At 46.3% G+C, this 21,188-nt stretch overlaps 1 protein-coding gene across 1 annotated transcript; it reads left to right on the forward strand.

The window, feature by feature from the left end:
* The first annotated feature begins 2,350 nt into the window (after positions 1-2,350).
* Positions 2,351-21,031, forward strand: LOC311366872 (supervillin-like). Its single transcript, XM_084485644.1, has 18 exons — positions 2,351-2,495; positions 4,159-4,331; positions 6,924-7,079; positions 8,340-8,476; positions 8,950-9,097; positions 10,344-10,489; positions 10,687-10,862; positions 11,373-11,508; positions 11,989-12,301; positions 13,331-13,485; positions 13,862-13,964; positions 14,795-15,002; positions 15,451-15,584; positions 16,327-16,482; positions 17,148-17,291; positions 17,583-17,695; positions 17,848-18,003; positions 19,723-21,031. Exons 2-18 carry the CDS (start codon positions 4,193-4,195, stop codon positions 19,807-19,809), a joined length of 2,607 nt encoding a protein of 868 aa, XP_084341770.1. The 5' UTR covers positions 2,351-2,495; positions 4,159-4,192; the 3' UTR covers positions 19,810-21,031.
* Positions 21,032-21,188: the final 157 nt, after the last annotated feature.

Below are 21,188 nucleotides of genomic sequence, written 5' to 3' on the forward strand. Positions count from 1 at the left end.
CGTATCTTTTGCTGTTATTTCCATATCCAATCAATTGGCAGATTGTATTCTCCCAGTGACTCATCACAAAGAGGAGTTCTTTATTGTTTTGCGAAATCATGATGATACTTATTCACATGGAAGCCATCACTGGATGCAGAATAGATCCTTTACACAGAGGCAGCCCTGTGGGAAAAACAGGGATACTAATTCTAAGTATGGGTCTGCTCCTTCTATGTACCAGGACACGGGTTGTAGACTGATCTTCACCAGTTTAGTTTGGTTTCCTGACACATGTATCAGGCGGATCGTCGGGGCAAGAGTAGCTCAGGAGGCAGGTTGGCAGATTGACTGGTAACCGGAAGGTTGCTACTTTGATCCCCGGCTCCTCCTAGCTGAGGTTCGAGGTGTCCCTCAGCGAGACACCTCACCCTGACTGCTCCGGACGAGCTGGCCGTCGACCTGCGTGGTCGACTCTGCCGTCGTTGTGTGAATGTGTGAACGAATGGTTTTAAGTTAGCTTTGGATAAAAGCGTCAGCAAAATCACCTTAATGGAAAATAAATGGAAATAATTAGTATGATGAGCGACTCTGTTTGTCTGTGTTTGTCCTACAACGACACCCCAGGGAAAAGGGACTCTGCTCATACCTTAGCCAGTGTTTATAACAAAGATGGAACCAAGGATGGCCGCTCATTGTAACATACTGCTTTGCGGTGGATGTGGTCGTCAGAAGTCGAGCGCGGACGTGGAGACCAAGGTGTCCCTGGCGGACCGGATGAAGGTGCTGCAGGAGAAGGAGGAGCAGTGGAAGAGCCGGGGGAAGGGTGCCGCCAACGACTCGCGGCAGTTCACCGTGGCCGGGCGCATGGCCAAGAAAGGTGAGGTGTCCGTATTTTACAAGTTGTCATCAAATACGGACACAAAAAACTGAAGTGGCCTGATTGGCTACAAACAGTCGACGTCACTTCTTAACGGCTCTGAAGCAGCCCAGACGTCCAGGTCGCTGCGTATTCCACATCGCTCCTTTACAGCGCTGCTTCTGCTGCTGTAGATGCTGTCGACTATTGGTTCTCAAACTGTAGTATGCGTACCACTGGTGGTACGTGATGCGCTATTTAGTGGTACGCAGAGGGATTTCCTTAAAAAAAGAAAAATGTGTGTGTGTAAAAAATTATATCAAAATACTAGTACGAATGGAAATACATCAATCATGAGACCATTTCAATAATAGAAAATTCAAAAAAATACACATGACCACTAGTTGTGTTTTTTAACCGGGCATGTTCTGTCCAACAGGGCTAGTGTCCAAGGATGACTCTCCACGCATCCAGCCCAAGAAGGCCACTGCAACCCCGGTCAAGCCACAAGAAGGTAAATAAAACGTCTGCTAGGCGACCAAACGTGAATGTCATGTATCACAAGAAAGGTCATCTCGCTGTTATTCAAACAGTCACCACGTTATCAGAGCAGGAAAAACATTTCCCACCGCCATCAAGATACTTGATGATGGTGTATAAATGTGTGAGGGATGGTGTATAAATGGTGTACAAATGTGTGATTTCACTACGGTGGCTGCTGGGCACATTGGCTGTCAATACCTTGTGTGACTACTTGCAGACCTAGTTTATTTACTTATTTACTTATTATTACTTCCAAAAAGTCGGAATCTCGAATTCACCGTCCTGTCACACTTAATCCCTTTTGTGTAAAAGTTTGAAAACTTTCTGAATACGCAAATACTACTTTGATATTTTTCCAATAATATCGGTTTTCCTGTCTATGCAACAATGGTTCTAGTTGTGTTCTATGTCCTGGCCTTGCCAATTAGACTATAGACTGCATTCCTATTTATAAATACCATTATATGTTAACCATTCTCTGTGCAGACATCTCCACCAGAACCGGTGGCAAGGTAGAGGGGGATAAACGCCTGGATAAGCTGGAATCCTTCTTGGACAAACTCCACAATAAAGGTACTCAAAAATACATGCATTTCTTGTTTTATTGATTTGAAGAAAGTTAGCCCACTGCAAGCACACTGTTTTAGAAGACTTTTTTTTTTAAGGACTGAATGAGGTCAAATCTTTTGTTAACAAATTGCTTTGTTCAGGTGCGGTTCTAGTGCAGTAAAATGTGCAGAAACAACCAGGCACTGTTATAGCGTGCAAGTGCAATAGCCTTCCAAGGCAGTGGGGAGTGTTTACATACTTGCCCAACCCACCCACACATTCCCACCATGCTGACTCAGCTAAAAACACAACAACTTCAAAGCGGGGCTTTGACTTTCATCGTCATTTCCCCATTTCACACTTCCTGTTGTCTGCGGCGGGTTTAGGCGGTGGTCACGGCAAGGCGTCCACCATCGAGGTGACGGCGGAGACGGAGAAGGAGGTCATGACCCTGGACGACGACGAGACTTTCGGCCGTTTCTACAAGACGGCATGCATCCCCGCTGGACTCCAGCGTGGTCGTGGCCGACATCGACCTCAGCCTCATCCAGAGTGACACACCCATGTACGTTAGTGCGTTTGTGGTCCGTGTGGGCTGGAACGAACACATAGTTGGTACTTTGAACTGTGGAGTCATTAGCAGGTGATTTGGTCCAAAGTGAGAACGGATACTTGTCATTAAGGAAGCAGGTAAAGGTCAAAGGCATCTGGCTCCAAGAGGCTGACAGGGAGGCTGTGGACATTGAGGCGTGAACACAGTACTTTTCATCTTGGAGACAAACATCCTAACCACTAACGCAGGCCAGTCACTGATGATGATGATGATGATGATGTTGTTGTTGGATGTGGTCGCCGTTACGTTTTTAAATGTCCTTGTTATATTCATAAAGTTGCATAAATGTAATCAGTAAGTCGACTAGATTTTAGCGGGTGTTGTCGCATGTTTCCATTGTTGCAAGAACTATGCAATTTTTTATTCTTGGTAGATACCAACTCTAGAATGTATTCATTCAGTGTTGAGTGGGACCTGCATATAGTGGCCAGATATTGAATAGTTGATACTTGTGTTCACAACAAATGTGGAAGTCATATTGATTGGTGTGTGTGTGTGTGTGTGTGTGTGTGTGTGTGTGTGTGTGTGTGTGTGTGTGTGTGTGTGTGTGTGTGTGTGTGTGTGTGTGTGTGTGTGTGTGTGTGTGTGTGTGTGTGTGAGAAACTAAATTTCACAGGAAATAATGTGCATGTTGCAATCACATTAACACGAGCATGAGTTAAAGGAGACATATTATAGTGTTTTCCCAACAAGTAAACATACAAATGAGTTCCAGAAAACATGAAGCTGTTTGGTGGAAATAGCTTTTAGGAAAAAAAATCCACTATTCCCCTCTGTTTCAGTCCCTTCAGAATATGCTGTTTCTGGTGATATTATGAATCATAAAGACTGCGTCTGACGATACTTCCACAACAAGTAAAGACTCATAGTGGGTGTTATCTCAGCCATGGTGGAGAAGAATTGGGGGGAAAGGAACTTGGGCTTTGACTCCCTGAAGTCCAGATTGAACCGCGACATGGAGGAGAAGGGGATTGTACTCCCGGAGCTGAGCTGCTGGACTGCCGCCGAAGCTCTGGCGGCAGGGGGGAGCTCGGCGGCAGTCCGGCAGCTCCGCCAGACGCCCTGCCAGGCGGTCGAATGGCAAACTGACAAATTAGACATCTATTTTTGTATGGAATCTCCCTGCTTCTGAAAAGCGCGACATCTCCGCCCAGCGCTCGTCTGCTGGTCCACAAAAGGGTTAGATGCTCTGATTGGAAGGGGATGGGGAAGTGGGTGGTCATATTGAAATGCGCCGAAACTGACTCGCTCGTTTGCTAACTGTAGATGGGGTACTTTCAGAGATGCATATCTCACTCCAAAAAGCATGTACAGACTTATTTCAAAGTTTGTATGCGTGTGGCAGCACCAGAGAGCCAGACAACACCCCAAATCCCAGGAAAGGAAAGTGTTGTTTTCATAATTTGGCCGCCTTTTTAAAACGACGCAATGCTCCGGTTTAAGTCATAGTTGTGTGTTAATGTGGCCGCGTCGAAACCTGTGGATGTATATGTTGTCAATGAATTGGTCAGCTGGTGTTTCCTTCCCTAAAGTAAGTGTGTGTGTGTGTGTGTGTGTGTGTGTGTGTGTGTGTGTCTGTGTCTGTGTCTGTGTCTGCGTCTGCGTCTCCGTCCAGACTGACCTCTGCCACCGCGGAGCACCGACGGGCGATGCGTCCGGCGAGGCGGACCAAGGGCTCCCGGAACCCCCTGAGGGCCCTGGCGGCCCGCGGTGACCTGAGGCAGGGCTACACGGAGCAGAGGCTCAACGTGGCCTCGGTGGAGACCCGGAGGATCCAGGTGGAGAGAAGTACGTCTGCACACCAAGCCAAGCTTAAAGATCCCATTTCATGCTTTTTTTTTTTAGGGTTAATAATTGCATTTGGGGGGTACTACTAGAATAGGGTTACATGCATGTATGTTTAATTAATACCCCTTATTGTTCTCACACTGTTAATTTCTGCAAAACCAATTTCATCATCTTTCAAAAACTGATTTGTGTCAAGTTACTTCAAAGGCCAGGGGCCGCTCGGGAGGGGCCCGAGTGGGCGTTCTCAGTGGGCGCCAATACTCCCCCTGGCTCGGACTAAGATTTTTCTAGCTTAGCAGACGTAAATCATGTATACATACGTAATGTAACAGTCTAAAGCAAAGGGAAAAGTCAAAAAAGGATAATATCACCCCTTTAAAGCTGATTCAAAAAGTATCTGAAATAGGAAGTTGCTCAAGATTCAAATCCATTCTGATTTCTATGACACATGTCGTCTTCATGTGTAGATCACCAGATGTCAATGAGTTTGATGATTTTATTTGACAATGCTCATTATCAGAGATGCAGAACCATAAATGCAGCAGAAGTATTATCCCTCTTTAGCCCATCAGCAGCAGAAGATGCAGCGACGGCACCATCTAGAGTACACCATGGGTCATTGCAATGCTGCATCTTTTTTGGATGTTTGTCTCAGATTGAAGCCAACCAATGACTTCTGCCGATGTAAATGACTTCTGAGATATTCATATTAACTGCGGTTAGTCTGATTTGATTTTATAGGAAGCGCACAGAGCACTATTTTTTTCATACAGAACAATATCGCATTATTGGTAACGCCATCTATAAATCACAAGGAAAAGCAGCAAACACCTCTGCTTTGGATGAAAACATCTGCAAAATGCAAACAATTTACATCAAATTGAGATACACTAGTGCAGTTCCCTTTTTAATACCTAAAAAATGTGCCTGTTTGGAACGGGCCGTGGTATTGATCTGGAGAACCGCTCATCCAAACAATTTAACATCAGGCATCGCACTTCTTTGGGTCCTCACAACACACCCGTTAAGGGTGACGTTGTTCAGATGGATGGTCGTCTAGGAAAAAAGAGCGAGACTCTTTTAATAATAGTTAGATGTTATTAATGACCACTGGTAGGAATTAGGGCTCGGGGCTTAAATTTCAGCGCGGGATTGCGAGTATTGCGCATATTTTTTTCAAATCCCGCACAAATTTCACTTTGTTGTCTGATAAATTTATAAGAACGCGACGATGTGAATTCGGGTCTAGTATTGACTTCACTTGACGAACCATCTTCCGATTTCGGTGGTGCATGTCCTTTGTACAATCTTTGAATCTTTGAAAAGTTGTACACTACCCATGTGCTGTTCTTCGCAATTATTTACATCGCTATTGAGCTTTCAGTAGGCTAATGCAAAAATGGACCACTAGCTTAAAAGTAGGCCTACCCAATTTCAGCGTGGGATTGCGGGTATTGTACAATCGGTCAGGATACTGATGTACCATGAAGATGTGACTAAGAGAGGAGAGGGAGAAACTAATAGGACTGTATATAGTTAAGAAAATAAGTCGGCAAATACTGTTTCCATAGTACACGTAAAATAATTAAAAGTTAATGAATTCATCGAACACAAAGTGTTTGATTTCTTCTTTTCTTCATTTTTCAACTGAGCTAAGATGAAGCAGAAGACAGAGTGCAGTACACGACCGTTAAAATAATAGCGCATGAGGACATTTGTATAAGGAATTTAATGAAGAGAATCCCTTAGATTAGTGTTGGGGGCCAAATGTAATTAAGCTTGCAAGTATCCCCCACAAACTTAAAAAAATACCCCCTATGTGGAGCTCCCCCCCCATTTTGAAAAATTTAATTTAAGACCTGGCCAGCTTCTTGCCCAAGGCTGCCTACAGGTAGATCGCAAACATGGTACCCAGGATCTTTTAACTTGAGTCCAACATCCTAAGCACAAAACTATCCAGTCTCTTGGATATATATTAAGAAAAGTATCTAGTAAGGGATGTGATTTAATACAATGCATTCAAAAACAAAAAAACACCACATTGCCGCGGGGCTCAGCTGGGAGACAGGCAACAATCGCGGGCAACAATCCCTTTATCTTCCATGTCGCGGTTCAGTCTGTACTTCACATTGATGTGGAAGTGGAAGAACTAGAGACGTCGGAGAACCCGATGCAGTTGTTTGAGATTCATAATATCATCCGGAGGCGCACACAGCTTTTGGCCGTGATAATATATATGATATTATATAGATATCTCATATAATATGATACTATTTAGATATAGAGCTCCAGGACTCCTGCTGGAGCACCCGGAGTGTTCTAGAATAGTCACAGAACACGGCCAAAAGCTGTGTGCGCCTCGCCATTGAAATACATCCACTGTAAACACTAGCGCATGGTAGGCAAGTTTGTGGAAAGCTCATTGTGGGACTGGCTCGCAGTGGCTGTAATTCTGCACCAAGGCTGAATTTCTTGAACGTCTTCCAATACTGTATTAGGGGCCCACTAACGCCTATATAAAGCATCCATAAAGTAGCATATCTTTATATCAATCTTAACCCCCCTCCCCCTGCTGTTGTCCGTCTCTCCTAGTGTCCAAGCACTCCAACCTGGCCGACGCGGCACTGGCCGGCCTGGCCAGCAAGGAGAACTTCCGCAAGGTCAGCCTGCGCAGTGTCAAGTCCACTGAGGTGGTCACCAACAACAGCACCCTGCCCTTCCACAAGCTCATGCTGATCCGCATCAAGGGTGAGACACTGCTCTATTGTGTGAGACCTGGGTGACATACTGCTCTAGTGTGTGTGTGTGTGTGTGTGTGTGTGTGTGTGTGTGTGTGTGTGTGTGTGTGTGTGTGTGTGTGTGTGTGTGTGTGTGTGTGTGTGTGTGTGTGTGTTTGAGGGCACAAAGGCCACATGCCAGGGCATCAAGGCCATAAGTTAAAAAACATGATTCTGATTTCACTTAAATAGACAAATCCATTTCTAAAAGCATTAATGCTTTTTTAATAAACAGTGTAACACTTCTAGAGAAATTGTTCATTGTTTTGCAGTTTTTATCTGCATCTTGCAGAGCCCCTAATTCTCCACAAGGGAAAAAATGTTTAGTGAATTAATTTGTATTAGTGTCTATAAGATTAGAATTTGCCATAAGTAATATATCTTTTTTAATTACACATTATAAATTACGATTATTTAAAAATAACAATAACCCTCTCTCCGCTAGCTGAGAGACGTCGCAGGCCTCAGCCCAAGGATTGTGTACGTGATGTCACCATCATGGGGGTAGCCAGTGTTGCCAGATTAGGCGAGAAATCTGGCCCAATCTGGCAACACTGGCTGAGGCGTCACGTCAAAAAGCTCAGCTGCGCTGGAACTTCAGAATGCTTGAGAAAATGTAGCTTGTGTGGGCGCAACCGCATTACTTGGTCAATGAAAGAGCTAAGCTACTCAAAAGCTATTTGAAAAACAGCTATTTGTTGTGTGTGTGTGTGTGTCTGTTTAGCATGCGTGAGTGATTAATAAGTTAGTTTGATCAATCAGTTGAGATTGAAGTGATTTGATTGTTTTTGTGTGTGAATGCCTCCAAAGCTGCTGCCGACTGTTTTTGGCACTGAATGAAGAACTGAATGAAGAATCAAAACTATGGAGGTTTTTATTGGACTTTATTATGCACAACCCACAGAAGACGATTTGCGTTTTGTGCACTGCCATCCACAAATATTTGGTAGTTGTGCCTCGCAAAATTATGTAAGTGAGTGTGGATTTAATTTGACAAGACACAGGTGGACATTATGTATTTGTGGATCGCTATTTTCCGTATGGATATAATTTACGAGCTAGAACTACCAAATATTTGTGGATCGCGGAACACGATTTGCGAATAGTCTTCTGTGGGTTGCGCATAATAAAGCAACCCAAATAAAAAACGTCCATAGAAAACCCAGTCTAACGAAGTTTGTGTGCGTGCGTGCATGTGCGTGCGTGCGTGCGTGCGTGCGTGCGTGCGCAGGCAGGAGACACGTGCAGGTGCGTCTGGTGGAGCCCGTGGCCAGCTCCCTGAACAGTGGGGACTGCTTCCTCCTCCTCACGCCCAAACACTGCTTCATGTGGAGCGGGGAGTTCGCCAATGTCATCGAGAAGGCCAAGGTAAGGCCCTCCTCACACCCCCTGAACACGTCCGTCACACACGCACTGAGACCGGCCCCCGTTGTGGCCAAGAAGGAATTCAACATCGCATCTTTCTGCTTCTTTCAATTACATCCCTTCCAATGATGCAGACTTCTTCGATGAAATCCATAAACAGCACAGGTTTTTCTGATTTGTTCTATGATATTATGCTATCTTTTGGTAATATCGCACACGTGATCGACTCGCAGTGACTTTGAGGAGGATAATTGACGTTGTAGTTACAATTGTACCATTCTACGGGGCAATCCTGAGAAACAATTTGTGACCAATGCTCTGCGAGACAAAATAGAAGTGGAACCAGGGTTAGAGATAGGGTCATCAAACATGGATGACATCAATGCTGTAAAGTCAAGTTCACAGCAAGGATCCACATGCTTCCATCGTCGATCAAACGGTGTGATTTTGTTTCTTCTCTCACCTGTTGTTGTCAGACGTCCGAGATGGCCTCCTTCGTCCAGGCCAAGCGGGACCTGGGCTGTAAGGCCCCCCAGGTGATCACGCTGGAGGAGGGGGTCAACACGGACAGCCGCACGGCCAAGGAGTTCTGGAGCCTGCTCGGGGGCAAGACCAAGTACAGAGGTACAGTACAATAGACCCAGTACAGAGGTACAGTACAATAGACCCAGTACAGAGGTACAGTACAATAGACCCAGTACAGAGGTACAGTACAATAGACCCAGTACAGAGGTACAGTACAATAGACCCAGTACAGAGGTACAGTACAATAGACCCAGTACAGAGGTACAGTACAATAGACCCAGTACAGAGGTACAGTACAATAGACCCAGTACTGAGGTACAGTACAATAGACCCAGTACAGAGGTACTGTACACTAGAGCCGGTACAGAGGTACAGTACAATAGACCCAGTACAGAGGTACTGTACACTAGAGCTGGTACAGAGGTACAGTACAATAGACCCAGTACAGAGGTACTGTACAATAGACCCAGTACAGAGGTACTGTACACTAGAGCCGGTACAGAGGTACAGTACAATAGACCCAGTACTGAGGTACTGTACACTAGAGCTGGTACAGAGGTACTGTACATTCGAGCCGGTACAGAGGTACAGTACAATAGACCCAGTACTAGTAAAGTACACTATAGCCAGTACAGAGGTACAGTACAATAGACCCAGTACTGAGGTACAGTACATTAGACCCAGTACTGAGGTACAGTACATTAGACCCAGTACTGAGGTACAGTACAATAGACCCAGTACAGAGGTACTGTACACTAGACCCAGTACTAGTAAAGTACACTATAGCCAGTACAGAGGTACAGTACAATAGACCCAGTACAGAGGTACAGTACAATAGACCCAGTACTGAGGTAAAGTACACTAGACCCAGTACTGAGGTAAAGTACACTAGAGCCAGTACTGAGGTGCAATATGCAAGAGCAGTGATCCTCAAATGGGGGTACTCATGCCCTTAGGGGTACTTTGGAGTACTCCAAAGAAAAAATAAATCAATTAAATTAGATTCTGATAAAGCTAGACAAAAGAAAATCGAGAAAATGGTTGAAACGTAAATCTGACAACAAGGAGAAAGGAGAATCCGTGAAAAGGCACATCCAGAAACGCCAAAATGTTGTCAGTTTCAGGAGTAGGTATATATTTGAATGGGATTCACCTCTACATGCTCCCCTGGCATTGCATGAAGCACAGGCCAATGTTTCGCACTAAATTGTGAGTTTTTGCACCCTTTTAATATTCATGTTTACACTCTCAAATAAAACTAACATGCGTGTGTGTGTGCGCGTGCGTGTGCGTGTGCGTGTGCGTGTGTGTGCGTGTGCGTGTGCGTGTGTGTGTGTGTGTGTAGGTGCAGGGGAGCCAGAGGAAGATGAGGAGTATGAGAGCGGGGTCCTGGATGCTAACGGGGTCTACCGTCTCCACGGCGACAAGCTGGTACCCGACCAAGATGCTTGGGCCTCCATCCCTAGTGTCACCCTGCTGGACTCCAAAGAGGTACTTCAAATACTGTACTGCATACAACACATAGTACTACTAGATAATGCTGGATACTACACAAAGTACTGCTACCTTATGCTACTACATACTACACAAAGTACTACTACATAATGCTAGATACTACTACAGAGGTGCAGACAGACGTTATGACAGAGGGGACAGGACAGTCATTGTTCCTCCCCCCCTCCCCCCAGGTGCTGGTGTTTGACTTCGGCAGCGAGGTGTACGTGTGGACCGGCAAAGACGTGCCGCTGAGCGAGCGCAAGGTGGCGGTGAAGCTGGGCAAGCAGCTGCACGCCGGGGCCTACGACTACACCACCTGCAGGGTCAACCCGCTGGACTCCTGCTCCATCAATACCGAAGTGGCCCTGTGAGTCCGGGGATGGGGGTGTGGAGTGGGACGATGGGAGGGCTAGATGGATGGATGGATGGATGGATGATATGGTGTGGTTGTGTAACATCCGGATCAAGTGGGTCAACAGTAGCTCAGGAGGTAAGCGGGTTGGCTGGTAACCGGAAGGTTGCTTGTTTGATCCCACGGCTCCTCCTAGCTGAGTGTCGAGGTGTCCCTGAGCAAGACGCCCTCACCCTGACTGCTCCTGACGATGCTGGCTGTCGCCCTGTGTGGTTGACTCCGCCGTCGGTGTGTGAATGAATGGTTGGTTGTGAGTCGCTTTGGATAAAAGCACAATCTCCTAAATGTAAACGTAAGCGAGCCCCCACATTTATCAGATGAACGAGGAATATGTCTGGGAACATGGCCAGGTGTTGGATGATAAATACAGTGACTGTGCATCTATTGCTACACTAAGACAGGGTTTTAATAGGTTTTAAAGTGCCTAGGAAATGATGGGTGTGTGTGTGTGTGTGTGTTGCACAGGCAGGGTAAGGGCCGTCCCAGCTGGTCTTTGTTCGGCAGGCTGTCGGAGCACAACGAGACGGCACTGTTCAGGGAGAAGTTCCTGGATTGGGCCGAGCGGAAGAAGGAGGAGTCAGCCGCTGCGGAGGAGGTCAAGGTGAGGGGAGCGTCTGGCAACATGTCTTCTCTATCCTAAACTCACCTCCCCAACTCTGTGTTCACTTTTATGTTTGCTTTAGCTTTCTGCTAAATCTTAAATCTACAATGCTTCTATTTTTTATTTTATTAGTAACTTTGCCTTTATTTTCTCACTTTCTAAAATGCATTTTTATTAACTCTGCCTTTCTAAAATGTTTTTTTTAAACTTTGCCTTTATTTTCTATCTATTTTACTTTTTACTTATCTATTGTTTTATTTTATTGTATGACAATGTTTATATGTGAAGCACTTTGAGTCTGCCTTGTGTATGAAAAGTGCGTTATAAATAAAGTGCCTTGCCTTGCCTTCTCTATCTCTTTCTCGTTTTCTCGTTCTCTGGGTCTCGCTCGCTCTCTCTCTCTCTCACTCACTCAGTCACTCACTCACTCACTCACTCATATCGCACGGCCTCCCTCCCCCCTCCCCCCTCCCCCTCCAGAGCCCGGTGGCCGGCGGCGGGCCCCGCTCGCCCCTGGAGCTGCTGGAGCTGCAGCCGCTGGACGCGGGCGCCCTGCTGGCCGGGGAGGCGGAGCCGCTGCGCTGCCTGCTGGAGGGCGTCGACGTGGGCCGGGGCCGCGGGGCGGTGCGCACGGAGGACGGCCGGCAGGCGGCGCTGGCCACGGTGGGCGTGGACGCCTGGCACATCCGCGAGCACGGCGAGGAGGCGCTGGGAGGGGAGGGGCAGGCGCCGGGCCAGCTGCACGAGGGCGACGCCTACGTGATCCGCTGGAGCTACTCGGTCACCACTGTCGGTAGGTCGGGGGGGGAGGGACGGACGACTAAGTTTAAGTTTAAGTTTATTGATATTTAAAGTGCAGTGTCACCATAAGCATGGTCTCAAAACACCGTACATAGAAATAAGAGTAATACATTAAAATGAAGAAATGATTTCAATAAAACAAATATAAAACAGATGTAAAACAGATGTAAAACAAATGAAAACCATTATAAAATAACAAATTCATGGGTTATAGGGTAGGCCATAATGTTTTGAGAAGAGGAAGGTTTTTAGTTTGCTTTTAAAAATATTTGTGGAACTGGCTCCCCTAACATGCGACGGAAGACTATTCCACAGATATGGAGCTCTGAAAGCAAAGGAGCGCTGGCCTGCACATTTTGTTTTTACCCTGGGAATTGTCAGCAGGCCAGCGTCCAGAGATCGCAATGGGCGCGAGGGGGTGGTTAAGTGGTTCTTAGGAGAATGTGTGAAGCAAACGGCAACAGAGTGCGATGGGAGTGCAGACGGTGTAGAGTGAAATGAGAGCGCCGTTTACATTCAGGGGATTCTGCTGACGCTTTTATCCAAAGCGACTTACAACCATTCATTCATACGTTCTCACACCGACGGCGGAGTCGACCACGCAGGGCGACAGCCAGCTCGTCGGGAGCCGTTAGGTTGGGCGAGGTGAGGTGTCTTGCTCGGGACACCTCGACACTCCTCCCCTGACCTACTGCGCCATGACGGTTGCTACTCCAAATGCTCCAGCTTTACGTCCACGTAACGCTGCCGTCCGATTATTCTGAAGACTTTTTAAGGCGAGAAATAGGAAGGCAACACTTTCACTCTTTATGTCAGCTCCACAGACATGTCCACTGAGAGACAGGCTGATCTAGAGGAGCACAGGCAGACAAAAAGGCAGATAAAAAAACAACTGATTTAAAGATGTACAAACCGTTGTATTTAAATGCATTTCGTATGTGATTTGGACACATACAGCGTTACATACAACACATAACGCTGTTGTTGTTGCGTTTTCTTCTTTCTATCTTTCCATCCACAGTGGGGAAACGGCAGAAGCCCGGAGAGCTGAGCTCCGGGGCGGCGGGCCGAGAGCGCTCGGCGTGTTTCTTCTGGCAGGGCCGGCAGTCGAGCGTCAGCGAGAAGGGGACCTCTGCGCTAATGACGGTGGAGCTAGGCAGCCACCGGGGGGCGCAGGTAAATCCTTTTATTATTCTGGTCCTGGTTACCTTTTAATAGTCACTCAGTGTTTGGCTTTTAAATTGTATCGTGAACGGTTGACATCATATTCATCATATCACCACAATATAAAATACCTTGATTTGCTGTATTCTATACATATGCTCTTCATTTAGATTTGATCACACGTTGATTTCACACACATTTGATTTTGATTTCACACAAATTATTACAATATCAATTAGAGTCCTTATAATTGATATTAGTCTGTAGTAATGTGTCACTGCTCGTGGCTGTCTGTGTGGATTGCCCCAATCTCTCTGAAAGCAGCTACTATGAACTAGGTTTGTCCTGTTTGTTGTTTGGGCCTTAAATGTGACTGGTTGCTCCCCAGGTGTTGGTGAGCCAGGGAAAAGAGCCCCCCTGTTTTCTGCAGCTGTTCCAGGGGGGCCTGGTCATCCACAGGGGCTCCAGAGAGGAGGCCGCCGGCCACACAGGTTAGCACCCAACACCCCGTTTTCATTCATGGCAAACGACGCGTGATTTAGGCCTTTGAGCCTATTTAGGCTGAAAGGCTAGGGGAGGCAGAGGCTCACGAGGTAGAGCGATAAGATAGAGGGTTGACTGATAACCAGAAGGTTGCTGGTACGATCCCTGGCTCCTCCTAGCTGAGTGTCGAGGTGTCCCTGAGTAAAATGCCTCACCCTCAACTGCTCCTGACGAATGGCGTATGTGAATGTGTGAATGAATGGTTGTAAGTCATTTTGGATAAGTGTCAGCAAAATCACCTAAATGTAAATGAAAAGAACAATACGTTGTCAGCTTCCCCTTTGTGGCGATTCATTATTGACTCTGGATGTAGATTGTGGAACTACGGTTAATAACGGTACACTTTAACCTAGAAATGACCAAGCTTGGCACCTTTTTAAATTGGATAGAGAAAGGGAAACTATTATTATATTTTTTAAATCTATTTTATACTAACACCTTTTCACTTGATCTCAATTGATCGCCCCCCCCCCCCCTCCTCTCCTCTCTCCTCTCCTCTCTCCTCTCCCCACTCTCCTGTCCTCTTTCCTCTCCTCTCTTCTCCCCTCTCCTATACTCTCCCCCCCCCCCCCCCCCCCCTCCTCTCCTCTCTCCTCTCCTCTCTCCTCTCCCCACTCTCCTGTCCTCTTTCCTCTCCTCTCTTCTCCCCTCTCCTATACTCTCCCCCCCCCCCCCTCCTCTCCTCTCTCCTCTCCCCACTCTCCTGTCCTCTTTCCTCTCCTCTCTTCTCCCCTCTCCTATACTCCCCCCCCCCCCCCCCCCCCCCCCCCCCCCCCAGGTGCTTGGCGTCTGTTCTGTGTTCGGGGCGAGGCGGAGGTGGAGGCGTCCCTGGTGGAGGTGGACTGCCGCTGCGCCAGCCTGCGCTCCAGGGCCAGCCTGGTGCTCCTGGGGGCCCCCAGGGGCCGGCTGTACCTGTGGCACGGCTGCAAGGCCCAGCCGGGGGCCCGACAGGTGGCCACCAGGGCCGTGGAGGAGCTGAACCAGCGGTGAGGAGGAGTCACTCGAGGGAGGGAGGGATGGAGGGAGGGAGGGATGGAGGGAGGGAGGGATGGAGGGAGGGAGGGATGGAGGGAGGGAGGGAGGGAGGGAGGGATGGAGGGAGGGAGGGAGGGAGGGAGGGAGGGAGGGATGGATTTCAGATGGGTGGTTGGATGGATGTAAAGGTGAAAGGTGGATAATCAATGACTGGATTGTGGTTAGAAGGGTAGTTGAGTGATTGGATCGGTGGATGGATGAATCGCTGGTTGAATGGATGGATGACTGGATGTGTGGTTAGGTTAAGAGCTTAAGGTTGGCTGGTTGGTTGTTGGAATAGAGAATGTGTTCTCATGTATTCACTTTGAAATAAAGTGTTTATTCATTTATGATTCTGTGTGTGTGTGTGTGTGTGTGTGTGTGTGTGTGTGTGTGTGTGTGTGGGGGGGGGGGGGGCAGCTGTGCCAAAGAGCTGGGTCTGACCAGTGGAAGAAAGGTGAAAGTGGAGGAGGTGGAGGAAGGGGCGGAGCCAGCAGAGTTCTGGAAGGCCCTGGGACAGCAGGACAAGAAAGCCTACGACTGCATGCTCCAGGGTACTCACACACTCACACACACACTCAGTCAGTCAGTCAGTAAGTCACTCACTCACACAATAGTCTGTAGGACTAGACCTTTATCTATCTCTAACGTATCTGATAACCTTCAGCTCTCAACTGTATACATTTAACTGTAGCCTTAAGCAGCAGCTTGTATCCAAAGCGACCGAGCGGGAACTGAGATAGAAATCATTCAACAGCAGGTTGGGTTCAGGCCAGGCCTGTTGCTGAAATGGTAAATGGTTAACGGACTGCATTTATACAGCGGTTTTCTAGCCAGTGGCCACTCAAAGCACTTATACAATATTGCCTAACATTCACCCATTCATGCACACGCACGCACACACACGCACGTGTGCACACACACACACGCACGCACGCACACACACACACACACACACACACACACACACTGACGGCGGTGCCAAGCATGCAAGGCGACAGCCAGCTTGTCGGGAGCAGGGCAGAGCAGGGTGAGGCGTCTTGCTCAGGGACACCTCGACACTCAGCTAGGAGGAGACTGGGCTCAAAGGAGCAACTTTCCGGTTACCAGCCAACCCACTCCCCTGAGCTAGGGTTAGCGGCTAGGGTTACCGTGGATACTCTTAAGATGCCTACAGCCAGACTGTAGACTCGATGCAACACTGATACCTGAAACAGAGTGTCAGAGCTGTTTGTGGTCATTACGACTTCCCAAGTGACACGTGAATAATATCTCTTTGTGTGATTTGGTTGGTAGACCCCGGGAAGTACAACTACACGCCCCGCCTCTTCTGGCTGGACGCCAGCTCGGGCCTGTTCCGGGGGGAGGAGCAGCTCAGCCCCACCCGCGTCCCCGAGGGTGTCATGGCCATGCCCTTCCTCCAGGAGAACCTCTACTCCGCCCAGCAACCAGGTACGGCGGCCAGGGTGGTCGGGGTATATGGGCTAGAGGAAGAGCCACATTTACTTAATGTCTAGTTTGCGTTATTGTTTTGTATTGCGCATGATTATTATTATTAAGATTGCATATTAGCATGGACCCATAAGGCTTGCGTAGAGTCATGACGTCAGAAGTAGTGACGTCATGCACAGGAAAACACAGAGCTAGAGGCCTATGTAGAAACTGTTTTTTTTTTACCTTTGTTTTTCGATTTCATGCCTTTGAAGATTTATAGATGATGGGCGTAATGAATGTATAGAATTATAGTTTATAGAAGTAATGTATGTTTCTATTTATTGATTACTTGATTAATAAATGTATAGATTTGTAGATAATGGGGTTAACAATGTGTAGATATATACAGATTGTGGCAGTAATTAATGCATACTTTTTTAGATTATAAGAGTAATGTGGGAAATATGATTGATGGATTAATAGTTATGGTTGATAATAGTGGTAATGAATGTTGGTGGTCATGGTCATGCACGTCTCAAACTTTAGATTGCCACAGTAATGCATGTAGATGGATAGAGAGATTCCAATAGGAAGGAATGTATGGACGTATCGATGGTGGCACTAATACATGTAGAGATAGATGTATTGGTGAGTTGACGGCCCTCCCCCTGCCCCGCCCGCAGCCCTCTTCCTTCTGGACAACCGCATGGAGGTGTACCTGTGGCAGGGCAGGAAGCCGGATGACACCGCGCTGGCTGGCTCCGCCAAGATGCGCTGGAACAGCCAGAGGAAGTGCGCCATGGAAACTGTGCTGCAGTACTGCAAAGGTGAGAGGGCCATCACCCACCACCACCTGGGAAGGAAGGGCCCATTTCCTTCCTTGCTAATTCAGGGGGGGGTCATAAATATATAGCATATTAAGCCCTTTGAGATTGAACCTGTGCTTAAGGGCTATACAAATAAAATGTAATTGAATTGAAATCGAATGAGGATCTGAGAAAACAAATGATTCAGATGCTGGCTTGGTGTTGAATCTTGGATTGGCCTTTATCTTCCCTGATGAATATCATTGACTGTTAATACTGCTCACCTGTCTCTATCATTCTGTGTGTTCACAGAGAAGAACCCAAGGCGCCCCCCGCTGGCCTACCTGGTCATGGCAGGCTGTGAACCCCTTACCTTCACCAATATATTCCCTTACTGGGAGAAAGACCCCTCTATCGCTCCACAGGTGGGTTATATTCATATTGTGTTCATATTGAATTCATTCAGCAGGATTATGGACAATATCCTCCCAGTGGGAGACGGGGTCTAGACCTATGCTGACGTGTGTGTGTGTGTGTGTGTGTGTGTGTGTGTGTGTGTGTGTGTGCGTGTGTGCAGGGGGAGGGGTCTAGGAGTAAGGTGGTGCTGGTGAAGGAGGTGCTGTCCAAGCTGAGCAAGGAGCAGTACTCCATCGAGGAGCTGACCAGGAAGCCCCTCCCCGAGGGCGTGGACCCCCTCCGCCTGGAGGACTACCTCGGCGACCAGGACTTCAAAGTAAGAGCATCTTAGCCACGCCCTCGTCAAATACACAAGAGGCCATTAAATGATAGACACAATATGCACAAGAAGACATGTTCTAAGGTGTTCATGTGTGTTTATGAAACGGGTGGCTTAAATCAAGCGATCTGATTGGTTCCCAACTGTTGTATAATGAGCGTATACACACAGCTATAGCTCACCCCACACTACAAGATAAATGTCCCGATATCGTGCCCGATTTGCCCCTTACGAGAATCGGGGTGGCGTTCCCATGGCAGCCGAATCGGGACGAAAAAGATAGAATCTCATCAACTCTAAGAGCACCCGATCACAAAATCGGGGTTATCCAACATGATAGATATTTTCGGAATGTTGAGTGAAGGGCAATTTCCACCAGAACCGTCACGGAAGCGGCACGGCAATAAAAACGTTCGCCGAAGACATTAGAAACCATTATAGTCAATGTAGGCCATTCCACTGGATACGGCAGCGGCACGGCACGGAACCGTCACCAAACCGGCACTACTTTTTTTGAAAGTTGCCGGTTCGCAGCCATGTCTCAGAACACTTACAGCCATTCAGTTTGCATTTGCTCATGAATATTCATGAGCTCACATCGACCCCTATGCAATTCACTAACGGTAATATTATACAGTCTATCTATGGTATTTGCAAATCAGTGTCACCTTGCTAATGGTTGAATACTACAACAATAACGATGTAGGATTTGCTACAGACTCACAGCATTACTTATTTGAATCTAAAAGCCCGTTTTGAAAACAGTCCAACACACTACGCTTCGAATTCACCCAAGGCTGAATTAAAAGTAGGCCTATACATGTTTTTCTAAATGTTGGTCATCAACGAGGTTGTAAAGTAGTAACTTCGGGCACATCTGTCAAAATAAATGTTTTTTTTCTTCCGACGTGTTTATGATCTTTATTCATTAATTGCGCCGTGGCCGAAATGACGCTGATATTCTCTGATATTATGTAAGCATAAGCACCGCGGAAACAACTGCTGTCAAAAGACACTGATCCATTTTCACTGTTGACGCGATCTTGCTCTAGTTCTACCTCCACGGCCCTGCAGCGGGCAATTATCGGATAAGATGATCCTGTAGTGTGTAGTGTTCCGTCTTGTGTTCGAATCGTATGTATTTGTATTTACGATCGGAGAGCAACAAATCGGCTGAGATTCTCTTTATGTGTGCGGTGTACTCCGACTCAAAAATCTCATAAGATTAAAAAAATTGTGTATTGTGGGGCAGCCTTAAGACGGCCATTCAGTTTACGGAGTTCCGTATCACTCCGCGCCTAACTTGAACTGTTGTTTATTTATATATAATAGCAATAGCATAGTTCACTGAAGCCTAAAAAATATGTTGATTGATGGAGAGGGTGGAAATGTTGTAAAGCAATAGGCACACGGTGAGTGAACTGCTCGATAGTAGGCTAAATTGCCGGCGAACCGAGCTACCGTCTCTAGCCTTCTCTCTGAAGGACGCTACAGTGTGTTGCATAGCAACCGCCGCGCATTTTGGCGGCAGCCAGGAGGGACAGACAACGCCCCTTAACTGTGGTATAATGAGAACATACCACAGCCTGTCGTGATCTATTGCTTAATTGTATTGAGATTTGAATGTTGTGATTTAAATGATCAAGACCATTCCATCTTGTCTTTCAATCACAGATGTGCTTTCCAACTAAAGGTCCTCTTGGGAATGTTTTGCAGGTGCTTCTAGAGATGAGTCGAGTGGAGTTCAACGCCTTACCCAGCTGGAAGCAGAGGAACCTAAAGAAGAACAAGGACCTGTTTTAAAAACAGCACCCTTATATATTTTTGGATTCCGTGGGATTTCAAACTCTCACGTGAAACAAGCAACGAGAAAAAAACCCAGAATATTGTATATTTGTGTTCAAATGTGTTTTTTATATTATTTGCATTTCTATTAATTTTTAGGTTGCACTGAAACAGTTGCATGCAATTTGATCGTTGATGGCAAAGTCCCCCCTCCCTCCCCGATATAGAAATCTATAGAAATATAACCCCACACACACACACACACACACACACACACACACACACACACACACACTATAAATATGTAATATACAATGTTTTTTTCTTGTGCCAATGTTAATCTTTCAATGTTTAAATATGTGGGTGAATGTATGAAATTAGCCTGTTTAAGTTATGTATGCCAAACTTTTTAAGGGACTATCCAACTCCAGAAATGTACCTTATTCCCCTAGCATCCATCTTAGATCTAAACACTAGCTAGGTGGGGAATCCCAATGGGGAAGTTTACATCCAAGATGTAACCAAGAGGTGAATAAGGTCCATGGACAACCGTAGACATAATTCTATACTATATGTATATTCATGTATTTCAAATCTGAATTAAGTGTAAATCCCTGACAGTAAGGTGACATAGACTTATCCCTAAATTGTTGTTGGAGAAGACCCTCCTTTCACCACAAAGACATGTTTGATAACGAGTCTTAACGACTGCCTATTTTAATGTTGAAGCTAACCAATATCAAGTTGGCACCAAGAGAAAACAATGCTATTTGAGAAACATGCCGTCTTGGATTCTAACCGAATACTTTCACCAATGTTACATTTACGTTTTAGTCCCTGAAGTAATAATTAAGCCAACACAGTCGGGAATCGAACTCTCAGACAATGGGAAAGAAACCCCTGTAGTGAAGAATACTATATAGGCCTTTTATGGTATGTTTTCTTTGGTTCAAATCATTAGTAGGCTAAACCTTAAATACAAACCCTTCACTAACTAGTATTCGCAAAGGGCAGAAAGCTGTACATCTTGCCCCCTAACTGCCATTAAAATGTACTCTTTTAATGACTTTTACTGAGAGGATGTCTGAAGTTTGTAATGTGATCGCCATCGTGGAATTTTGTGTGTGTGAGAGAGACAGAGAAATCATGTGCCATGAACTGCTTTTATAGCATCTTTAGTGCTCAACTCTTTGTAGGGAAATGCATGTTCTAACAATATAAAATATATTGTGAATGAGAACTGTCTTGACTTATTTCTCTACCATTTCTATACCATATATCTATAACAATATCTTATTGACTAAAGTGTCCTAGTCACTATATATACGTATATAGCCATGTAGTAGTCATAGATGGTACCAGACTGCAGTAATGTAAGAATATGTAGCTATAAGATG

This window comes from Micromesistius poutassou (assembly GCF_964030765.1).
Source record: "Micromesistius poutassou genome assembly, chromosome: 21".
NCBI lineage: Eukaryota > Metazoa > Chordata > Actinopteri > Gadiformes > Gadidae > Micromesistius > Micromesistius poutassou.